The sequence below is a fragment of the Hakea prostrata genome, chromosome 6 (genome assembly GCF_041222555.1).
Source record: "Hakea prostrata isolate BN-2017 chromosome 6, UWA_Hpros_2, whole genome shotgun sequence".
NCBI classification, from domain to species: Eukaryota; Viridiplantae; Streptophyta; class Magnoliopsida; order Proteales; family Proteaceae; genus Hakea; species Hakea prostrata.
The window spans coordinates 39,713,246-39,734,719 of record NC_142605.1 but is presented as its reverse complement, the minus strand read 5'-3'; the positions used below and the strand labels follow the sequence as shown (position 1 = coordinate 39,734,719).

The 21,474-nt window shown below is 38.1% G+C and overlaps 2 protein-coding genes across 5 annotated transcripts; one reads left to right on the top strand and one right to left on the bottom strand.

Moving 5' to 3' along the window:
* Positions 1 to 710: 710 nt before the first annotated feature.
* On the bottom strand, positions 711 to 3,526 carry LOC149014062 (O-Glycosyl hydrolases family 17 protein). Of its 2 annotated transcripts, XM_089157999.1 has the most exons (4): positions 3,364 to 3,526; positions 2,272 to 3,251; positions 1,021 to 1,327; positions 711 to 942 (listed from the first exon to the last, which is right to left on the bottom strand). In XM_089157999.1, the coding sequence occupies exons 1-4, from the start codon at positions 3,437 to 3,439 to the stop codon at positions 920 to 922; spliced, it is 1,386 nt and encodes a 461-aa protein (XP_089014125.1). In that variant the 5' UTR covers positions 3,440 to 3,526; the 3' UTR covers positions 711 to 919. The 2 variants fall into 2 exon arrangements, with proteins under 2 accessions (XP_089014125.1, XP_089014124.1); XM_089157998.1 differs by having other exon boundaries at positions 711 to 1,327.
* Positions 3,527 to 5,040: 1,514 nt separating this feature from the next.
* ABCF3 (general control non-repressible 3) lies at positions 5,041 to 19,129 on the top strand. Of its 3 annotated transcripts, none has more exons than XM_089157996.1 (19): positions 5,041 to 5,146; positions 5,263 to 5,481; positions 5,921 to 6,136; positions 6,654 to 6,846; positions 8,641 to 8,849; positions 9,001 to 9,159; positions 9,827 to 9,955; positions 10,039 to 10,140; positions 10,257 to 10,403; positions 10,541 to 10,603; positions 12,194 to 12,240; positions 12,448 to 12,507; positions 12,700 to 12,782; positions 14,218 to 14,312; positions 14,842 to 14,928; positions 15,918 to 16,005; positions 17,043 to 17,128; positions 18,192 to 18,254; positions 18,398 to 19,129. In XM_089157996.1, exons 2-19 carry the CDS (start codon positions 5,278 to 5,280, stop codon positions 18,521 to 18,523), a joined length of 2,157 nt encoding a protein of 718 aa, XP_089014122.1. In that variant the 5' UTR covers positions 5,041 to 5,146; positions 5,263 to 5,277; the 3' UTR covers positions 18,524 to 19,129. The 3 variants fall into 3 exon arrangements, with proteins under 3 accessions (XP_089014122.1, XP_089014123.1, XP_089014120.1); XM_089157997.1 differs by having other exon boundaries at positions 5,046 to 5,481; positions 18,398 to 18,543; positions 18,628 to 19,129; XM_089157994.1 differs by having other exon boundaries at positions 5,047 to 5,481.
* Positions 19,130 to 21,474: the final 2,345 nt, after the last annotated feature.

Sequence of the window (21,474 nt, the reverse complement as noted above, 5' to 3'; positions counted from 1 at the left end):
TAAATATGTGTTTTCCAACACTTCTACCTTTGTATTTCATTCTCATTCTATAATTAGACACTTTGCCTTAGGTTGCAATGGGACTAATTTCATCAAAAGTATATTTTATCTATCTATTTTCGTCTAAGGAATATTGTTGGCTCATGATAAGAAAACTTTTGGACTTTTTAAATATTTGTGAAATCAAATGAATTATTGTCAAATATAAAATTAGAGCTGGCAAATGCTCCTATAGATATTTTTTTAAAGCATATATATATAATATTAATATAAGACAAAGTCAGGAGGAAATTTACAACAAAGAGAGTCGAAAAATAAAATTCAAGATGAGAAAGGGGTAGGGAGTGGTGATAAACAAACTAGTCATCAGTCTTTGCTGTTGTTTTGGCAAATATGTCCTCCGCAAGATTGACTTCTCTATGCACATGAGAGAATGAGTATTTAGTGAAGGAATTAGTCAAGTGAAGAATATGAGTGACTAAATGATATACCTTTTAACTGGGGTGAGCTGACAAGAGGGTGAGAGAAGACACAAGGTTTGATTACCACTTTCCACTGTAATATGAAAAGTGTGGTGATTGAGGGCTCTAAGGAGAAGCATTTCCAGAATAGGAACTTACACCAAAGAAAAAGAAGTTACAAGAATAGGTGCAGAATCTTATTTTTAATCAAATGGATTATATTATTTCATTCTTTAAAACTACCGAACACCCACAATGAATAAGAAAGCCAAATGGCTTTAAACTCATGAATTATAAATAACCTAGAATAATCTCAATGGATTTTGCCCTTGTTTTTTGGGCGCTACAGAGAAAATGTTATACTATTTCCTTTTCATCACAGTAATGAACTAATTGGGTAACTACAAATCCAAAAGATTTCCCTGATCTAATAATTTGCATTCTGAAAAGCATCATGATCAATAGTTGCAGCCATCGTAACCTGCAAAAATAATTTTGTAAGAGGGAAAAGAGAGAAGATGAAGAAGGGCAAACTCCAGATAAGAAGTAGGATTCTTACTGGGATCATCTTCAGTGATGGCTCCAGTATGTGCAAAATCACAATCATAAGCATACCGACCCATAGCTTGGAAATAGGCATTCATGGCAAAAGCAGCATGGGCACTGACTGTGTTGGGCAAGAAACAGGCACCTCCAGCTTGTATGGGCCGGCAATCAATGCCCAACCCACAAACGTAGTCAATATTATTCTGAAGAACAGTTGGGTCAACACCAGATTTTGGTACGCACCATTGCTTTCCTGTAGATGGCATTGGGCTCACGGGAGTTACCACTGGGGGTGGATTTATAGGAATTGATGCCGAATTCTGCTAATAAGCCAAATACGCAAATTAATCAAAGACAATAGCACATCATAATTTTAGTAGATGAGAGTGTGGATCACTATCTCTTTAGAGGAAATGTATGTCTTTCCCTGATCCAATGATGGGTTACTAAAGCGGTTAAATGTCCAATTTCCTTAGAGGAGGTCTTGGGTTAAAGTTTCACAACTAGTTATATATATAATCTCCTTTGAGGAAATGTATGTCTTTCTATCACACAATAAAAATGTGGTTCACTTAGACCACTAAGGTCTCACAACTAGTTTATTTTAGTCAGTTCTCAGAGATGACGGGCAAAGAATCTAGATTCAAGAAAACAATAGGCCGAGTTGGGATCCTCTACTTGTCAATATAAAGGTTTGAGCTCATCTATCTCTTATCTCTGAATTCTTAAAAAATAAATAAAAGCGCATCAAGATCTTCTCCATTGGGGGTAGGAAATCCTTTTCCCCGGCCGCTTGGGCGCTTAAATTGGAGAATGGTCTAATTTGCCCAAATTTGGTCTAACCGGCTTTTCAGAATTGATCTAAATAAATTCACTATTAACTAAAATGGAATTGCCATTGCCAAGGGTTATTAGGGCAAATCCTACTTCTCCAATTGTGGGGTGAGGTTCCCCCCTATAACATGTACAGGGGTTTGTAAAATATAGATCTTTACCACCAGGATACCTAGATCTAATGGGCTGAGCTTAAAATTGGAAAAATGATCTAATTTGACCCAAATTTGAGTCTAAACCGGCTTTTCAAGAATTGATCTAAATAAATTCACTATTAACTAAAATGGAATTGCCATTGCCAATATAGGGTTAGTTGAGTGGTAAAATCCATACTTCTCAGTTGAGGCCTGAGGGGTCATGGGTTCCACCCTGTAACATTTCATTTCCAGTATTAATAAAGCACCAGTAAAAAAAAAATTTGCAATCGTACCTTATGTCTTAGGATCCCAGCGTCATAGACAGGTGTCATATCTGGACGGAAGAGACCAAAATTCCTCTCACTTGTGGGTCCAGGTTTCAGATTTTCATTGAAGAGACCAAAGATGTATGTCTCAAACGTCCGGTTTGGCATCAAAGGCGTTCCGATACCAGAGTTCACGTGCCGGATCAGCTTCCCGTTATACTCCGCTGCGCTTTGTGGGTCTACACCAATCTGCGCTGGATCCCCAATCGACGGCCATCCTGTTTCGGCTATCACAATCTCAACGTCTCCAAACCCAAGGAGCTTCATCGCCGAGAAAATAGCATCTAATTGTGCATCTAACATGTTTGTGTACGTAAGCTTGGTGTTACCATCAAACACTCCATCATTTGGCCGAAACAAGGCGTAGTCAAGCGTCTTCGCGGAGCAGCCGAAGAAGGGATAAGGATTTACCATGAAAGGCGCACCAGTAGCGTTTAAGAAGCTCAGCATTGGTTTCAGTACAACGTTGTCGTACCCTTTCCGGAATTTCCCTGTTGATGGAGGGCTTGATGTTGATAGGATTCCTAGGGAGTGTGGGGTCGACACCTTGATCCGATGGTTGAGAGCTTCCTCCACAAGAGCTGCGTGTAGATTCTGCATCGACGGCAAGAGATTCCCGATGAATACTTTATTCGCCGTCGATAGGATTTCGTTGCCGACGAGAATGCGAACTATGTTGGACGCCGGAATGTAAGGAAGAACGTTCGTTTTCAGCCATTGCCGAGCTGAGACGAGCTTGGTTAGGTCAGGAATCTGTTCGTTAGGAACCGTGACAGTGATATCTACGCCGGTATGAGCGAAGGCTTGCAATATCGCTGGATTGGCATCGAAGAGTCTCACTTTGTTGATCAGAGTGTCTTGAACGATGAATCTCGCAACCTCTGACGGTGCTGGAAGATTGTTTGCAACTGTTCCATAGTCGACGCCGATGTTTCCTTCTACTCCTCCTGAGCACAAACAGTTACGGGAAACAGACAATGAAATTGAGCTAAACCAGGTTCATCTCTGTTAGTTATTCGTCATTTGCTTAACAGAGAAGGGAATGAAGTGGTAACCTACCGTTGAAGAGACCGATGGTGAGGAAGAAGAAGAGACCGCTGACGGCTGAAGCAGTTGTTGCGACCGTTTTCTCCATAGCTCTTGCGGCGAGTAGAGATTGGTGAGTGGCTTGATGATGGCCATTGGTGAAGAAGTAGTGGAGGACACTCGAAGGAGATGCCTTTCTTCCGATCCAGCATTTTGCTTTTCACTTTGAATCTCTTTCGATTGTGTTCCCCTTTCTCTCTCTGATCAATCTGAAGAATCAAAGGGAACTTATAAAGTTCGAATTGTACCATACTTCACCCCCAAAACACCAGAAATCACGATGTCAAATAGAAACGAGCTAATAAAGTAGGAAAACCGGTTTAGCATTGGTTGTTAAGCTTGGAATTTGGGAATTTCCAAGGAAATTTTCCTAATGCGCCCCATTTGGTGGGCGGCGCCAACCTTACAAGGATTTGCCACGTTACCATATGACACTTCAGCAGATTTTGTTTGGTTATTGGTTATTGCCGCTGACGTGGTGGTGTATGTGATGATCAGATTAATGGTCCTCAAATGAATTTCACTGAATTCCAATTGCTCAAACATGATTTGTTTTCAAGAATAATTTTTCTTTCAATTAAGTTGGTTATTGGTGTCTCTACTCAAAGTGTTTTGGGCATCTGAAATTGATTTAATGAAATTCATATAGCGACCATTTCGTTTGCCCGTTAAGAGGAGAGCAAAGTGCTCCCCTAGACACTTTTGAACCACACAGTGGTAATTGTAGGGCTTCTTTGTAAATAGTGAAAAATTAAAATATTAAATGTGTTCCATACTTCCATGTGGACCTCACCCCCTATCGTGAGAAAAAAAACATTGTTCTCCCTTCAAGTGGTGATGTATGTGGTGATTAGCGTTAGATGGCCATCTCGCAAATTTCAATGAATTTCAGTTGCTCAAAGCATGGTTTTATTCGTTTGAATTAAGTTGGTTATAGGTGCACAAACTCAGTGTTTTGGGCACTTGAGATTTAATGAAATTCACATAACAACCATTTAATACCAGATACCACAAGCATCTCCATGTAAGTGGCACTAGTCTAGCAATATCCGAATCTTAATCACTTGTCGTCAGAAGAGAGCAAAGTGCTCCCCTTACACTTTTGAACCACACAACGGTAATGGTAGGGCTTACTTATAAATAGTGAAAAAATAAAATATTCAGTGTATTCCATGTGGGCCTCGTCCCGAGCACATTGTTCTTCCGTGACACAATTCGTATCCTATGGGATTTTTTTTGTTTTGAAGTTTATCCTGGACAACTTGCGCACACCATGATTACATCCTCAAGGCACTTTTTATATAATTAATATAGGAGGAGATTTGAACTCTGGCCTCCTATGTAGAAGCGTTGGGTTTGCCAACTGAGCCACCCCTCGGGGTTTATCCTATAGGAAATTTATCAAGTCCACAATCCATTACCTTGCAGATATGTGACAAGTGTCCCAGCATCACATCAAATGTTGGAAATCTATTTACAGGTTATATCATTCAGTTAATTAATGTGATCTGTAAATGAATTTCTATCAAAATTGATGTGATGCTGAAACATTTGTCACATACCCACAAGGAAATGGAATGAGCTGATAGTGGTCTGTATTCCATGTGCGTAATCAATGTTTTATAGACGATAACAATGGTATCCAAACACTTCATCGTCGTCGGCGAAGCCTATATAAAATCGCGATTAGGTCGGCGGAGAGGCGCAGCCGCGGCACTGTTTGTGACGTGGAGGGCTTAGAATTTTCCCGCGAACAGTAGAGAACATTTTGCCCTAAATTGTTGAAGTGTCTGATAGTTTTTGTTTTTTGATCTCTAATAGTTTTTTTGAAATCCAGTAAGTAATTTTTTATGCTGCAAATCTTCTGTCTAGACCTTGGTCGTCAAGATGGTCGAAGTAGTGGGATCTGTCGTTCACGAAGTATTGGGTCGAAGAGCTCTGGATGTCGATACGCCTATCATCGATTACATCATCAATGTTCTCGCTGACGAGGATTTCGATTTTGGAATCGAAGGAGAGGGCGCTTTCGATGCTATCGGGGAGCTTCTTGTTGATTCCGGCTGCGTTAGCAACTGTGAGGAAAGTCGCGCGGTGAGGACAATTCTTCTCTTTGCTTCATATTGTTGCATTTCTATCCTTCTCGGTCTGTTTGTAATGGGGTTTTACAATTTCTCGTTTTCGTTTATTCTGTAAATGTGCAATTTCCAAATGTTCCGCAGTTCTGTGTTTGTTTTTTAATGGTGCGTAGAGTATCCTGTAATGTCCAACACAAATACTGGTTAGCATTAGCATCATAGAATTTGATTGCCCGCCAGAACAATTCCCTAGCTGATATTGCTAACCTGCTTATTTCTCTTCTGTCTGAGTAGCTAGATAGTGATTTATCTTCAGTCAGTGTGTCCTTGAAATTGTGATACAAAGGTGATGTCATAACTAGTAATGTATAATGTTAAATATTGAAAGAATTTTGGGTTATTCGAAATCCTGGGGTGTATTTTGGTTACTAAGATCAATTGTCATGGTAATATAGATTTGTGGCACTCTCTCTGATAAATTTGGAAAGCATGGATTGGTTAAAGCTAAACCTACTGTTCGAAGCCTTGCAACGCCCTTGCGGATGTTTGATGGAATGGATGAAGAAGAAGCTCCCAAGAAACAACCTGAGGTGTTTGATGGCCCTCTGCTGACTGAGCGAGACAAAGCAAAGCTTGAAAGAAGAAAAAGGAAGGAGGAGCGGCAGAGAGAGGTGAGAACATAACAAAATGCTGACATATTCCATAGTTCAGTTTTCGTTCATTTTGTGTCTTCATTGATTCCAACCCTTCAATTAGCTCTCATTTTTTACTGGGTTTTATTACCCAATATAGTCTGAGACATTTACATTTAACAAAACTTGATGTCAGGAAAGTATTTATGCTTACTCTTAATGTTTATACCTGCTGCATGGTTGACTTGGATACCCACAGGAGGTTACTCATGCTATCCACAAATCTATTGGCCGATTTTTATTTCTAAATGAGCAACAGAAAGTGGTTTGGAAGTCAATAAATGTTTCATAAAAATTACAAAGATATCATTTTGTTATAATTAAAGGTTGGGCCATTCTGGTAATTTTGGTCATATTGTGCTCAGTTTTGAATCATATCACATTCTTGTTTGGAGCAGTAGTAGGTGTGTTGTTTTCTTTTTCTTAGTATTGTGCTTAAATTCTCAGCTAATGTATTCCATACTCATTTTACTCTTTGACATCATATATTATGTAGGTACAATATGAAATGCATTTAGCAGAGATGGAAGCTGCTAGAGCTGGGATGCCTGTTGTATGTGTAAATCATGACATGGGCGGGGAAGGACCAACAGTCAAGGATATACATATGGAGAACTTCAGTGTATCTATTGGTGGTCGTGAACTCATTGTAGATGGTTCAGTAACACTTTCTTTTGGACGGCACTATGGTGAGCATGCTTTTTTTCGATGAATTATGGTGTGCATTTTGTGGCCTACGATGGAGAAAAGAATAAAAAACAAGAAGGTTTACTGTTGCAGTCCTAGATGTTTCCACCATGACATTTTACGAGTAAACATTTCTATCATTCCCCGTCCTCGTTTAGTTGTGTGTGTACCTATATGCAGATATTCCTTTTCCATGAAAACAAGTTCAATCCTATATTGGACCATCTTGTTGGTTCCTTCAGGGGTCAAACAGACCCTGGTTGATGCATGATTGCTTCTGTGGACTTGCTCGAATCAATAATTGGTCCGAATCTTAATTTGTTCTTGTCAATATTAGGCATTGATTTGAGTTAATACTAATCTTTGTTTAGTTTAGTTACACCATAGAGGTTAACTATGTGGGGGACTTTTTTTTTTTTTGAGGTAGGGATTTGCCCCCCCCCCTTTGGTGCGTTTTAAGCAATTAGTTTCTGGATAAGAACCGCCTTTGTGTTTTAGCATTGAAGTAGAAAGTTTGAGTTTCCTTGAGTTTGCCTTCATGGCTTGTGGTTGTGTGGTCTTTCCTCTCGTCCCTGCATTCTGATCAGGTTACCCAACAAGGAAAAAGTCACCTGGCTTATCCTTTTTATTTTTTCCATTCTTCTTCTCTTCCCTCCTAGCTCGATCCAGACATGAGTTTTTGCTCAAGGTTGACCGTTGACCCTTCTTTCTCATTCTTCTACCCTTTCCCTCCCTCTTCCTTCCTCCTTGTTTTTCTTCTTTATTTCCTATTTTGTTGTCGTTTGCTGGTATACCTGTTCTAGCGGTAGTTACAGCCCCAATATACCCGGATTTTCCTCCCTCATCCCTAGGTATTTCACCTTCAAACTTGGGGACTAGAATCAATGACTTAAATGTGACTTTCTTCTGTCACACTCGAACACTAATTCTGGTTTGACTTGAGAGTTACAAAATTGAGTTTAGAACTGGTTTTCCATCAAAATTTTAGGACTTTCTTATTAGTTCCCAGACTTCTGACTGGATTCTGTTGATTTGGTTGAGAGAATCTTGACTTAGCTATATCTTCTCCCAAAACTTCAGGTGGTTTGGATGTTGGGTTCTCTTGATTGAAATTAGCAGAATTTATGCTGTTTGTTCTAATCGTGGATGGGGGTCTCTTCTTCTATGTACCATTAAACTCTTCTTGTATTTGGTAGATTGCCCATCTCCTCTGAAGTTGTATCTCAACCCTCATTTTGAATGCTCACTGTCCTTTTCCTTTGAGTAAATTACTATTCTGTCCCTGCTTTTACGTGTTCGTTCTGATAAGAGTCCTGAATTACTTATGAAATCAGCATGCTGTTTAATTGAGTTGTTATTCATTTAGGTGTGCATTTAGTGACTTAAATGCTTTTGAACCCAACGTGTGTTCCAAGAAGCTTGGTGCTTGAGACATTGTTGAGGTATTGAACCTTAGGCTTAGTTTTCTCAGTAGGAGAAATATATTTCAAGTTTTGATTTTTCGAACTTCTACAACACTTGTCTAACACCAGGATGTAGAGTGTGTTCTCTGTTTTTTATTCTTTTATGTGTTTTGCATACTGTATTATTCCTTATCCTTTACTTTTTGTGTGATCAAGGACATGGATTGTGGTTCCTTACCTTCCTTCAGATCTCATTCAATTTAGTGGTTCTGTTTGATACTCATTTGAGTCATTTTCTAAGTTGACAGTTCAACGGTTTCTCCATTTTGAGGCAATGGTTCTCAGGTGACACCGTGACAACTGATGCATTATACTAGACTGTATCTTGTGCAGGTCTCGTTGGGAGGAATGGTACTGGGAAAACAACCTTCCTCAGGTACATGGCCATGCATGCGATTCCTGGGATTCCTAAGAATTGCCAGATATTACATGTAGAGCAGGAAGTGGTGGGTGATAATACATCTGCTGTACAATGCGTTCTTAACTCTGATGTTGAAAGAACTCAGCTGTTGGAAGAAGAAGCTCGCCTACTTGCTCAACAGGTTCAATTGTATTCTGGATTTAACAAATGATAATGATGTTTGTTGCATGCTATGGTTTTTCATTTACCCCTGTTCTTACTGTGGTTGGTCTTGCTAAACTTTTAATGCTTTCTTGAAGTTGCTGAATTTTTTATTTTTTTATTTTTTAAAGAGTGAAATGGAATTAGAGGCCACAACGGAACAGGTAAATGTGAAGCTTAACGTGGAAACTGAGAAGGACTCTATCTCACAGAGGCTTGAGCAGATATATAAAAGGCTTGAGTTCATTGATGCATATTCAGCTGAGTCACGTGCTGCGTCCATTCTTGCGGTCAGTTTGCTTTTTTTCCCCCCATAATTGTTTTCTTTGTATTCAAGGGTTTGTTACACTGCAATTATGTCTAACTTTTAGGATTTACTTGCAGAATTTGAACAGATTTTTGGAACGTAACTTCTTGGGTAAATTGGATGGGATGGGTTTGTGAGTGAGAGTTCTTTTTATCATAAAATAACTGGTTAACTATACTTCAGTTTTGGTTAGGTTGGCAACATACTCAAAATAATTTTCAATTTTGTAACATTCTACCATAGTTTAATCTCACGAATAGATGGTAATTTGCTATTATTGAAATAATCTTACTATATAATATTTTCCCAAAAAAAAATAGTTGATAAGTTGCTTGTAGTTGGACCAAATTGTGAATGCTTCAAGTTCATTTATATCATAATTGCCATTGGGTGTTTGAGTTGTTGAGGGTTACAATATCAAGAAAGATGCCAACAAATGCCTGTATTTCTAAACTCTTAGCCTCTTAGGCGTTCGTTCCATGTCTTGAAGAAATATTAGGAAGGAAAGGGAAAATAAGTAAAAGCAAACCACTAGCAGGAAATATATGAAGCATTCTGTGTAAGAAAATTGTCTTCATTCATCTATTTTGGAATGTTACAGAAGACAGCAGAACTATTCTTTGAGCTTTAGTTCTTTAAAATTGTTGCAGGGCCTTAGTTTCACTCCAGAAATGCAGCGGAAGCCAACGAAGACCTTTTCTGGAGGATGGAGGATGCGAATTGCTCTGGCTCGTGCTCTGTTTATAGAGCCTGATTTACTGCTACTTGATGAGCCCACTGTAAATTCGACGAAACCTCCTTTGGGGTATCTTTAATTCTATTGTCTGGCCAAATTTGACAAAATTGTATTGCTTCTTTATAGAACCACCTGGATCTTCATGCTGTTCTGTGGCTGGAAAACTACCTTGTCAAATGGCCAAAGACATTTATAGTTGTTTCCCATGCTAGAGAGTTTTTGAACACGGTAATGCTCTCTATTTTGCTATACATTGTTGTTTTTATATTTTGAAACTGAACACTTTTGAATTTTTGTCATATTATTTTGTTGATTAATTTCTTGCTAATTAACTGTAATACCAGGTCGTTACTGATATTATCCATTTACACGGACAAAAACTGACTACGTATAAAGGAGACTATGACACATTTGAGAGAACAAAGGAAGAACAGGTCAAGAACCAGCAGAAGGCTTTTGAATCAAGTGAACGATCTAAAGCCCATATGCAGGTTTTGTTTTTTGCTGACTTTGTGAATGTGGCATGGCATTTCTTTTCCTCTTGATGGCAGCTTTAGCTATACCATGAAATGAAGGGTGACTGATAAGCTCCTCCTCCCCCCCCCCCCCCTCCTTCCCAATGCTGCAGGCTTTCATTGATAAGTTCCGGTATAATGCAAAACGGGCTTCTCTTGTTCAGTCAAGAATCAAGGTGCTTATCGGCTGTCTTTGAATTCTTAGTAATTGTTCAGAATTTCTTTGACCAACACTGATTGGAGATGAGCTAGCTTAATATGGTGCAATGGGGAGACATAGTACGAATGTTAATTCATAAAAACTGCAATTCACTTTGATCATATCTTGTAAATTTCATTTCATTTTCCAGTTTTTTTAGTCATTTTGGGATATCTGGGGATTTAAGCAGTACTCAGATTTCAACCTTAATTCACCTAGTGGGTTGAAAATGTGGTCTGGGTTTCCACCGCAGGAAGAATGCCTATTAATGTCATTTTTTAAAAAATTGCCATTTTCAAAGGTCAACAAACACCCCTCCCCCCTCTTTCTGTCAGTGGGTGGACCTAAAAGGGGGGGAGGAACCATTACTTTCAGTAGAAATCATTGTTTGGGGCTGGACAAAATAATATTTGTTCTTTTATTAAGGAAGAAAATTCGACCGAAACAGGAATTTCGACTTTTCAAAAGGCCGAAATTTCGATGTTTCGGTTGAAATTTTGGTCAAAACTGGACACTTATTTCTGGAAATTAAAACTTCAATTTCGGGCCTCATATGGATTCAAAATGATTTGGATTTTTGCATACTACCTAGTTGAAGCATAATAAACACAATGGAACTAATATTTTGCCAAAAAAAAACCATTGAAAATTTATCATTCAAGTATATTAACAAATGACTGGTTCCGACAAGTGCAAATTGTATTGCATACATGCATAGAATCATCAACATACATTAATTGTTTGGTAGAATGGTTATATATACAACAAGTCAACAAAATAAAATGACCGACTAGATCAAGTGATGGTGTCTCACATATATTAAGTTGAAGCCTATATATCATTTATATATAAAATAAAAATACATAATTTTGGAAAATAATTATTAAAATCAGAAAATGAAAAAGTGGTAGCAAATAATAAAAAGATAAGTAACAAAACACAATCATAGATCATAGTCCTAGGCTAAACATATATTAATCAAGGCAATACAAGATCATTTAAGTCATGAACAAAACAAAAATTAAAAAAAGGGGGAGTTTGGAGCTGTTGGGTATGGCTTATGCTTCACATTCTATTGTTGCCAGAGTTTCCTTTGTAGCTGTTGTGGCTTAGGAGGTGTTTGGAGGCAAAAAATATGAGCAAAAGAGATGTTTGAAGGCAAAGGAGTTGTGGAAATTATGTGAAAATGGGATAGAAATCAACAAAAACTAAGGAAAAACAAGTTGGAATGTTGAAATGTTCAAAATGGTCGAAATTTCAGTCAAAACCTCCAAAATGGTTGAAATCTCCGAAGTTTCGGTCGAAATTTGACACTTTTCCGAAATAATTCGAATTTCGTTTTTGAAAAATGCAGACATTTTGACCAAAATTTTGACAATTTCGGTCGAATTTTCTTCTATGCTTTTTATATATATGTATAAACATATATAAGTAATGTTGACTTTGGGGTTTTGCATCTGGTAATTTGTCCACAACTACTTTTGGTTCTTTTTTGTTGCCTTCGTCCCCCAGTACTGGTTGAAAGGCCCTAACAGATTTTTGTTCACTTGCTATGTGGAAATTTCAGGCATTAGATCGAATGGCCAATGTGGATGAAGTGGTCAATGACCCTGAGTATGCATTACCCTCAGTGATTTATGATTAATTCATTTTTACATTGTTACAAACTCAATTTCTGTCTTTATTTTATCTAATAGTAATCACATAAACTAGACACAAGAAATTTTTTGCATTATCTATATTTTGCGCTTAGTGTTTCTTTTAGTCTGTGTTTTGGCATTCTTAGCGTATAAAATTGATTAAGTTTTTGATTGTGTGCAGCTATAAGTTTGACTTCCCAACCCCCGATGACAGACCGGGTCCTCCAATAATAAGTTTCAGGTTTGTCTTGGCAATTTGTCTGTGTAGAATTATTGCAAGCATGTATTGTGAATAGCGTTCTTGTTAATTCAGTGAATTCTTTAGGTTGCTTTTTGGTAAATTTCCCCCCTTTCCTCGATTGTCACCTTTGTTTGAATATCGTTTATCTTTACTTCTTGTTAATGGTATTCTTGATGTTCCTTGTGGTCACAGTGATGCTTCATTTGGATATCCGGGGGGGCCCATATTATTTAAGAACTTGAATTTTGGTATAGATCTTGACAGCCGCATTGCAAGTAAGGATTACCTACCTTGCAATCTCATTGCTTTTGTTTGTTGACGCTGTGATTATTGTCTCTTGAAAAGTGATGGCAAATTGTGGAAGACAATTTAAATCCTTGTCTCTACAAAATACTAACTTACATTTTCCCACTTCTTGATGCATATTGGTCTTTTTTTATGTTTTTTGTGAAGTTGTAATGAATATATTAGCTAGCTTCAATATTGGGTTGATTGCCTTTACCAAGATCCTTGGTTGTATGATAAACCTAGTTGTGCCCTGTGGCAGCTTGATTGTGGCTGAAATTTGTTAAACAGGTAAGCCAAGATTTGAAGCCTGGGTTGGAAGCTGGATCAGTGATTGTAGATCCAAACCTGATTACTGAATAATACCCATAGTAGTGGCTGCCTGGCTGGTATGGCTGGGTGGATGGATGGATGGATCCATGACTGTGGATCTCGATATGGATCAGCTGATCCAGCCACTCCTATCTGATTCAATCCTGTCCTGAAAATCTTGGTTAGGCTTCCTTGCTCAAATGTCAAGTTTTAGTTCCCAATTGAAAGGCCAACTGGTGAAACAAAGTTGCTCAGCCAAGTTTTAGGAAACGGGAAGCTTGAAGCTTCTATACTCAAATGACAAGATTGTGTACTCCCAAGATTTTTTATTTAGGCTCTGCTTATCCCAATCCAAGCTTGAGTTTACTTGGCCATTTTGTTTAAATTGATCCAGATTCAGGCACAGCAATCATTTGCAGACCTGTTACAATCTACCTTCTTCTTGTGTGAGTGTTTGTTTGTATGTGTGCCTCATTATTCTTTTCTTTTTGGGCTTTTTTTTTTTGGTGGTGTGGTGGGGTGGGGTGGGGGGGAGGGAGGGGAGCGTAGAGGCTTGGGTAACCAGGGGTGTTGGGTCAGTGGGTAAACTCATATTGGTGCAAGTTTATCCTGATGCTACTCAGCTGTTATGGCTATTCTAAGGTGTTATCTTGTCGTGCCATCCTCTATTTCCCACCTCCCCATTGTTCTTTTCTCCCGTTTATCATATAAAGTTGAATCCATGAAACTAGGAAGGATAAAATAATGAATGATCATATTAGAGTTGGTTTGGGAGTTGCTCCATAAGTGATAAGCTTCGGGAAAGTCGTTTGCGGTGGCAAGGCCATGTTCAACGGAGACCTATAAATGCCCCTGTATGGAGAAGTGATATAATCCAAATTGAAGGAACTACTTGGGGTAGACCTAAGATAACCTTAAGAGAAGTGGTGAGAAACAATATGCATAATTTAGGCTTTGTATCTAGCATGGCCTCAAACAGAATTGATTGCGAGGCAAGAATGTGGCCAACCCCATTTAATTGGGACGAGGCTTGTTGTTGTTGTTGTTGTTGTTTTCTACCGTTTGGTAAAATTCTTAATGCTGGTGTCCTTCTCCCCAATCTGTGCCTCGCAGTGGTTGGCCCAAATGGCATTGGCAAATCAACCATACTTAAATTAATTTCGGGGGAGCTTCAACCTGTCTCTGGTACAGTTTTCCGTTCGGCTAAGGTATTGATCTTTTTTGTCTCATTCAGGCTCTTACATTTTATCTTGGCAATAGAAATGCTATGTTAGTTTCAAGGACAATAATGAACCTTTTGTTTACAACCTGTGGAATTTTCTATTTGAACACAATTTGGAATGCAAGAGGAATTTGGCCTTGATTCAGATTTCAAGCTGTTCAGCTAAGACCAGTCCTGTTTGTGTGCTTTTTAGAACTGTTTTAGACATGCTCCTTACCGTTAAGGATTTAGCAAGCATTTTCTTATGTATCTGAGTTGTGGCTAAAAGATGTAATGAGGATATTGATACATGCATGTTAGTTATATCTTCTCATCAGCTTTGCCTCTATCATTTCAAGTTTATTCATAAAAAACGAAGCCATCAGGGCTTGTTCCTGTTAGATCTCCAGAATATGATATTAACATGGTATTCTAATGATCTAATTTAAGTATTGAAATTAGTCTGAAGATTGATGAGCTTGATGGAGTCTTTTGTGGCTTTGCTTCTGGTTATTTACTTGGTCTGCTTTCTACAGGTTCGTATTGCTGTGTTTAGCCAGCACCATGTTGATGGGCTAGACTTATCTTCGAACCCCCTTCTGTATATGATGCGCTGCTTTCCAGTGAGTTCTTAGCTTTTTAAGTGGTATCATGCCTTTGAGATTTCTTATTTGAGAATTGTATCGGTCTTATGATTAACATGGATCTGCTTTTATTTTCTGTTTAAGTTACTTTCTGTGGACATCACACATGCCTTTTTTCTGTATAGACCACACTGACTCGTACATGAGAGTTGAAGTATTAGGAGATTCATGCCAGTCACGAGGGATTTTTTATGGGGCGAATGATGGAATGTACTTGGTTCTGTATTCTGACTCTGTGATGCAGTAGCGCTAGACTGGTTGGGCCTGCATGAGTGAGTTGGAAACCCAAACCTAGTTGGAAATGGTCCAACCTGATATTTGGTCTACTAACTACTTAAGGGTTGGAAGGGTATTATTTATTTTTATTTGAAAATACCCAGAATGTGGAGTTTGAGGGTGGGCCTTGGTGCAACGTCAAGGTTGCTTCACTGAGACCAAGTGGTAGCAGGTTTAGTCTGTAAATGGGAACTCTGTGGAAGTATGAGTAAGGCTGCTGACATTATGATCCTCCCCACACCCCTCATTGGTCGGAGCTATTGCACTGGGTATGGCATTTTTAGTTTTTTACATAGAACATAGAGTTTGGTTACGAATTAATTCAGTTTGAGAGTCTAACTAGGAGTCTTGGTTTTCTCTTTGAATACTTGCATGTACCCATTGATGAACATAGTGAAGAATGAAAAATCTGTTATTTCTATTACTTAGTTCAGATTAGTTCACTTAGTCCAGTGTTATATTGCTTAACAGTTACCCTTTGCAAAATATGAAGACTCGACTACTTTTTGCTCACTTACATGCATATTTTGCTAAACTCTGAGAAGAGACTTACCAAATATCAAATTATTTGTTCTTCTAATGAATTTTTTCAAAATAGTTTGACAAGTATTCTCCTATTTTTATCAAGACTATAAAAGTAGTAATTGTTTTATTATATGAGATCATAAGCAAAAATATTTTGCTTCTTGCAGGGAGTGCCTGAACAGAAGCTCCGAGGTCATCTGGGTTCTTTTGGTGTTACAGGCAATCTGGCTCTTCAACCTATGTACACTTTGTCAGGTGAGTATTGCTGGGACTCCAGTTGTTGCTTATGCACTTGACAGGTGAACTGGACCAACCAATTAACAAGAAATCAATTTTGATTTGGAACTCAAGTATCCATTTGTGTTTAGAGCATATGGTCTATGTGTCAGTTACACTTCCATCATCTGTCTTTTACATAATGACACTTGATTCCGTTATCTAGGTTTTTCTCACATAACATAATTGTAAATGGTGGTTTATTCACCAGAACGCCCTTGGTTGTTGTTTGGATTCCTCAGGATTTTCCTAGTGCAGTTTTATAACCCAGTTTTGAATTTAGTTCCCTCATCAAGGAAATAAAAATCAACTTAAGTGCCAATTGTTTCTCCTGGTAAAATTGATGGAAATGATATGCATGGCTTAGGCCCTGTGTCTAATTTGGCCTCAAATAGAGTTGATTGGGAGGTAAGGATCCATGAAGCCAACCACATTTAGTTGGAAAGGCTTATTGTTGTTGTTGATGATGGTGGTGCTTTTGGGAAGTGGATGATTTTCCAAGCTGACATTGATGTTATGATGCTGAAAGTTAAAAAAGATAATGGTTCCTCAGATGAGACTGGCTAACTTAACTGGACGAGGAGATAGCAATTGGGTGAAGCACTGGATTCCTGACGGGAGCAGAGTTTGATAGTTCAAAATTTAAAATGAACGACTTTTTTAATTGGTCCATGGTGAAGCTATATTACTACTGAAAACTGCTGGAATTCAAGTGCAATTTCTGATTAAAAAGTATGCATGGCTTAGGCCTTGTATCCAATATGGCCTCAATTAGAGCTGATTGAAAGGCAGGGATCAAGTTAGCAGACCCGATTTAGTTGGGACAAGGCTTTGTTTTTAGTGAGAATGAATTATTAACTTAATTTAGTGGAGTTGCATTAGTTGTATACTTGATATGTTGCTGAACTTGAATTTAGTTAGATTATATCGGTTTTTATGTCAACATTGACCTATACTATTGTTCTTTTAAACAGCCCAGCTGTATTTTATTGGTGAATTTAAATCTGGTCTTTCAGGTGGACAGAAAAGTAGAGTTGCATTTGCCAAGATTACCTTCAAAAAACCACATATTATTCTGCTTGATGAGCCATCGAACCATCTTGTATGTACCTTGCTTCCTTTCCAACCCCCCCCCTTCTTTTTTTCTCTTCCTCTCTTTTCTTTTTTCCTCATATGTTTTGTGTCCAGTGCTAGCTAGTTGAGGTCCAATCATAATATTGTGCAATTCATTGCATCTCTGTTTAAGTAGGGAATGGATCACATGGGACTTGGTAAGAACAAAGCCTAACACATATTAATCAATGATCACTTTCTAAATGTTGACTGATGCAAGTTGCCTCCCTGAATCAACAGTTCTGTTACACAAGCTTGATCCATTTGAATATGAGTGGTCAAACTGAACAGTGGGTTTTGAAGCATTCACTGGCTCACAGGTGCAAGTGCAATAGGGACCAACGGTTGTATCAGGAAGAACAATTTGGTATATTAGGGGTTCAAAGGGCAAAATTGTTTTGTGCTAAGAGAATACCCAAGATAAAGTGAGAATAAGAGAGATTTTCAATTCAATAAATGGCATGAATCTTAGAATGGAATGGAAGAACAGGAAGAGAATAACCAATCTCAAGTTGTCGGGACTTGGGATAAGGGTGTCCAGTCCACAACTGCAGTATAAATCCTAGTGTAAATTAGTGAATACATGGGAACTGGAGATAAATGATGATCAATATATATTGCTAAGAGGTGTGTTCGTGCCATTTATTGCTGGGTGCATCTTAAATAGTGGCTTCTTGGATTTGGATGTTGGAAATTATTTTGAAAAAGAACTGATTAAAGCTTTCAGGGTTTGCATCCATTCCCCAGATTGTATGTATATAGTTGGTTGGAAATGACGTTGTTCATTAAGAAAAACTTGTATGGATCATGATGGTTTCTTTGATTATCATGGTTAGAACTTAGATTACCATTTCTAGCAATTCTGGGACTGGGTGATACTCTAATTTAGGTCCTGTAGGTTGGGTGGAGACCTTAAGGTCTCATTCTGCATGTTTGTATAATATATTGGTAGCTATAGAAATTACCTCCTGGTTGGAAAAAGTTAGTTTTGTCTGATATTATTGCTATTAGCCAGGAAACTTGTGTAATGGTTTTCATTATTCGGAGTGCAGGATTTGGATGCTGTAGAGGCACTTATTCAAGGTCTTGTCCTTTTCCAAGGAGGTGTACTCATGGTATTACAATATGTCCTTACTCTTTTCCCTAGTTGGAAGCGTCGTCGAGTGATGCTCTGCTTTTCAGAATTATTCCTTCACTTGATGTGGACACACTGTTTACTATTTTCCTAACTTCGGTTATCATAATTAAATCCTTCCAGGTGAGTCATGATGAGCATCTTATATCTGGAAGTGTAGACGAACTCTGGGTGGTATCACAAGGCACCGTCAAACCATTCGATGGGAATTTCTATGATTACAAGAAGATACTCAAGTCATCGTCATAGTTTTAACTCGCAGGGATTAGGTAAATATTGAAGGCTGTGTAATATCTATTTCCAGTGCTAATGGACTGATGAGAGAAAATTCAATGCGTTTTTGGCTTGATCAGCACAAGCAAAATGAGAGAACGCCCTCCATTGGGGTTGGAGGTGTTGGGAGAGTTTCTGAAGCGCCATGGCATCATTTTAGACATGCACGTTTCGTTCTGCTAAGTATGGTACAGATAATTTCGTCGTTCCATGTATGTTGCAGATAATACATTTTGTGGGTTCATCATCAGGAAGGCCAAAGGCATCTTAGCCTTTGAATTATTGTAATGTGTCTTGATGCAACATATTTTATATCAGAGATACATTGTTGGTTTGGGTTAGGAGTTGAAGTCCTCGCTTGGGGATTGTGTTTAATCGATATTTTCAACCATCTATTTCCTTTCTATATTGAAGAAAAGAAAATATCATCATTATTTCTTGGAAGGCAGCTTCTGGTTGAGTAAGGTTCCACTTTATTCTACTATTATGAGTTCTATTGAAGTATTTGGAAGCAAAAATATTTGAGGATGTTTAAGAGTACAACTTAGTGCCTAACACTTGAGCATCCCATTGCTGGGATAACTTATATCATATAACCATTATTAATTAAAATATATTAATGATTACTAATTCAAAGAATCACGAAACATGATCAATTGACATCGTAGTTTTCCCATGCCACGGGGATCTAATGTAATTATTCAATCAAATGATATTAAGCTTATTCCTAACTTCCATCTTGAGAAAGAAATGGGTTCTCTCTCTGCAATACTAGGGCAAATTTCATTAAAAAGCTGTGAAGATGAACGACTGGAAAACGGTTCTGCCTGTTCAGGCCAGAATGCCTCGGAGCTTTGGCAATCAACCTTGATCGACACGGGGATATGCATAGATGGACATATACAGTTTGTCAATTTTGATAAAGGAAGAACAAAAGGCGTCTTGAAGGCAATATTAATGGAGCTACAACTTCTGGCCAAAAAATAATGGGACCACAACTAGGATGGACAAGACAAAAGGAAATAGGTTACAAGTACAAGAAATCTGGACCAATAATGAACAAGTTACAGCTCTATTACCATGGCCCTCAAAAGAGACATAAACTTTAGGAGAATTAAGTATGCTAATGGAACTGGCTAAGATAGCATAAAATGTGAACTATGATAAATTCCCAAACCCAGTGTTTCAATCATATTTTGAAGCTAATATAGTAGCTAATCAGGTGGATGACTGTAATAGAACAGTACCTAATATTTGTAACTGCTTTTAACCTTTCTTAATGCTATTTTTATTTCATCAAAAAAAAAAAAAAAACTTGATCGACACTGATTCAAGCAGTGTTTGTGTTATGCAACTGTTGTTTTTACTCAACCAGATCGAGGCTAGAGAGTGAGAAAGAGAGAGGGAGAGACTAGAGAGGCATTCAAAGGAAATTTAAAAAGAAACAATCTTAGGCTTTCAGGCCTAGGTGCAATAGTTTTATCAATGAGCACACCACTGTCTAGACCATCTCCTACCAAAAAGGGAGTTTATGCGTCCTCACAAAGCCTACAAATAATGCAAATTGCAACTCCATAGAATAGAATGGCAGTTGAAACTTGCATGATTCTAAAACTTGGACATAATTTTCCACATATAAGTGTCAACTAGTTTTCTAGTACCATCTGTTTCTTTTTTTCATACTCAGTCATTTTACTGTGTCAAGTTCAGAACGTCTAATCTCCCAAAGGAGAATGAAGATAGATTGGCAGTTTCCTATAATCCAACAACAAGAATTTCCCTCAAAGGTGGCTAAGTTGACAAAAGACCAACGCTTCCATGTAGGAGATCAAAGTTAGAATCTCCCCTCAAACTACAGGTGAAGCCCTACCTATATTCATTATATAAAAACTCCCTTGAAGATGTAGTCCAGCTGTGCATAAGGTGGCCCTGATGAACCTTAAATCCCTGGCGGACCGGGGGGCGCGGAGGGGGGGGGGGGAGATAAAGAAAAAGAAATTCCCATGGATGATCCAACTAACATTCAAAATCATAACAACCTGAAAGCCAACCGATAGATCAATAAATAGTGTATAACCATTTTCTCATATCAACTTCCTACATTTCTAACGAGTGAAATAATAAGACTGAAAAACACTTTTTTACTTGCATCTCGGGGAAGGGGGGGGGGGGGGAGTGTTAAGAAAATGAGGCAAAAAACACTTGCAAAACCTATTCCAACCACCTGTGGGTAATGGAATTAAAGTTTCACTACAATGAAAAGCTTTCTAACCACAACATAAGCCACAAGACCATGAAGAAAGCCTTTATTGAATGATTTCGGAAAATGTTGAATCAACTGCTAGAAAGAAGTACCAGCTAATCCACAGGAACAAAAGAGAGATGGTACTGGGTTCCTTACATGAGTTTTACCTGTCATGTAACTAAGTCTAAGACATAGAAGTCTATAAATGATATTAAAGACCAACAAACATGTTGCAGCTAGACATATGTGATCTCCAGAGTCATGGAAACATGACACAGTAGTACTATACATCACAGTGTATTGGATACAGGCAACAAGTCGTTTACATATTCATTAGGATAGCAAACAAACTTATAGTTAAAGTCACACATGCATTTCCATTACGATAATTAGTTTAAAATCTACCTAGAAACAACGAATACAACAAATTAAGATCTCTCTAACTCAAAAGTGGCAGCAAATGTGTAACAAATAACCATGGATGGATATCCAAGAAGATAACCAATTTAAAAGATGTAGCACTCATGTTCCATAGCCCATCAAATAACCAAATCCAACATTACCAATATTGACAATCTAGAAGCCCTTTGTTTGCCCTACTCATATGGTCATCTATCAGTTGACTAGAGACATTCAAGATTAAATACTTTGGTGGATACTATCTGTTGGTGGTGGTTTTGGT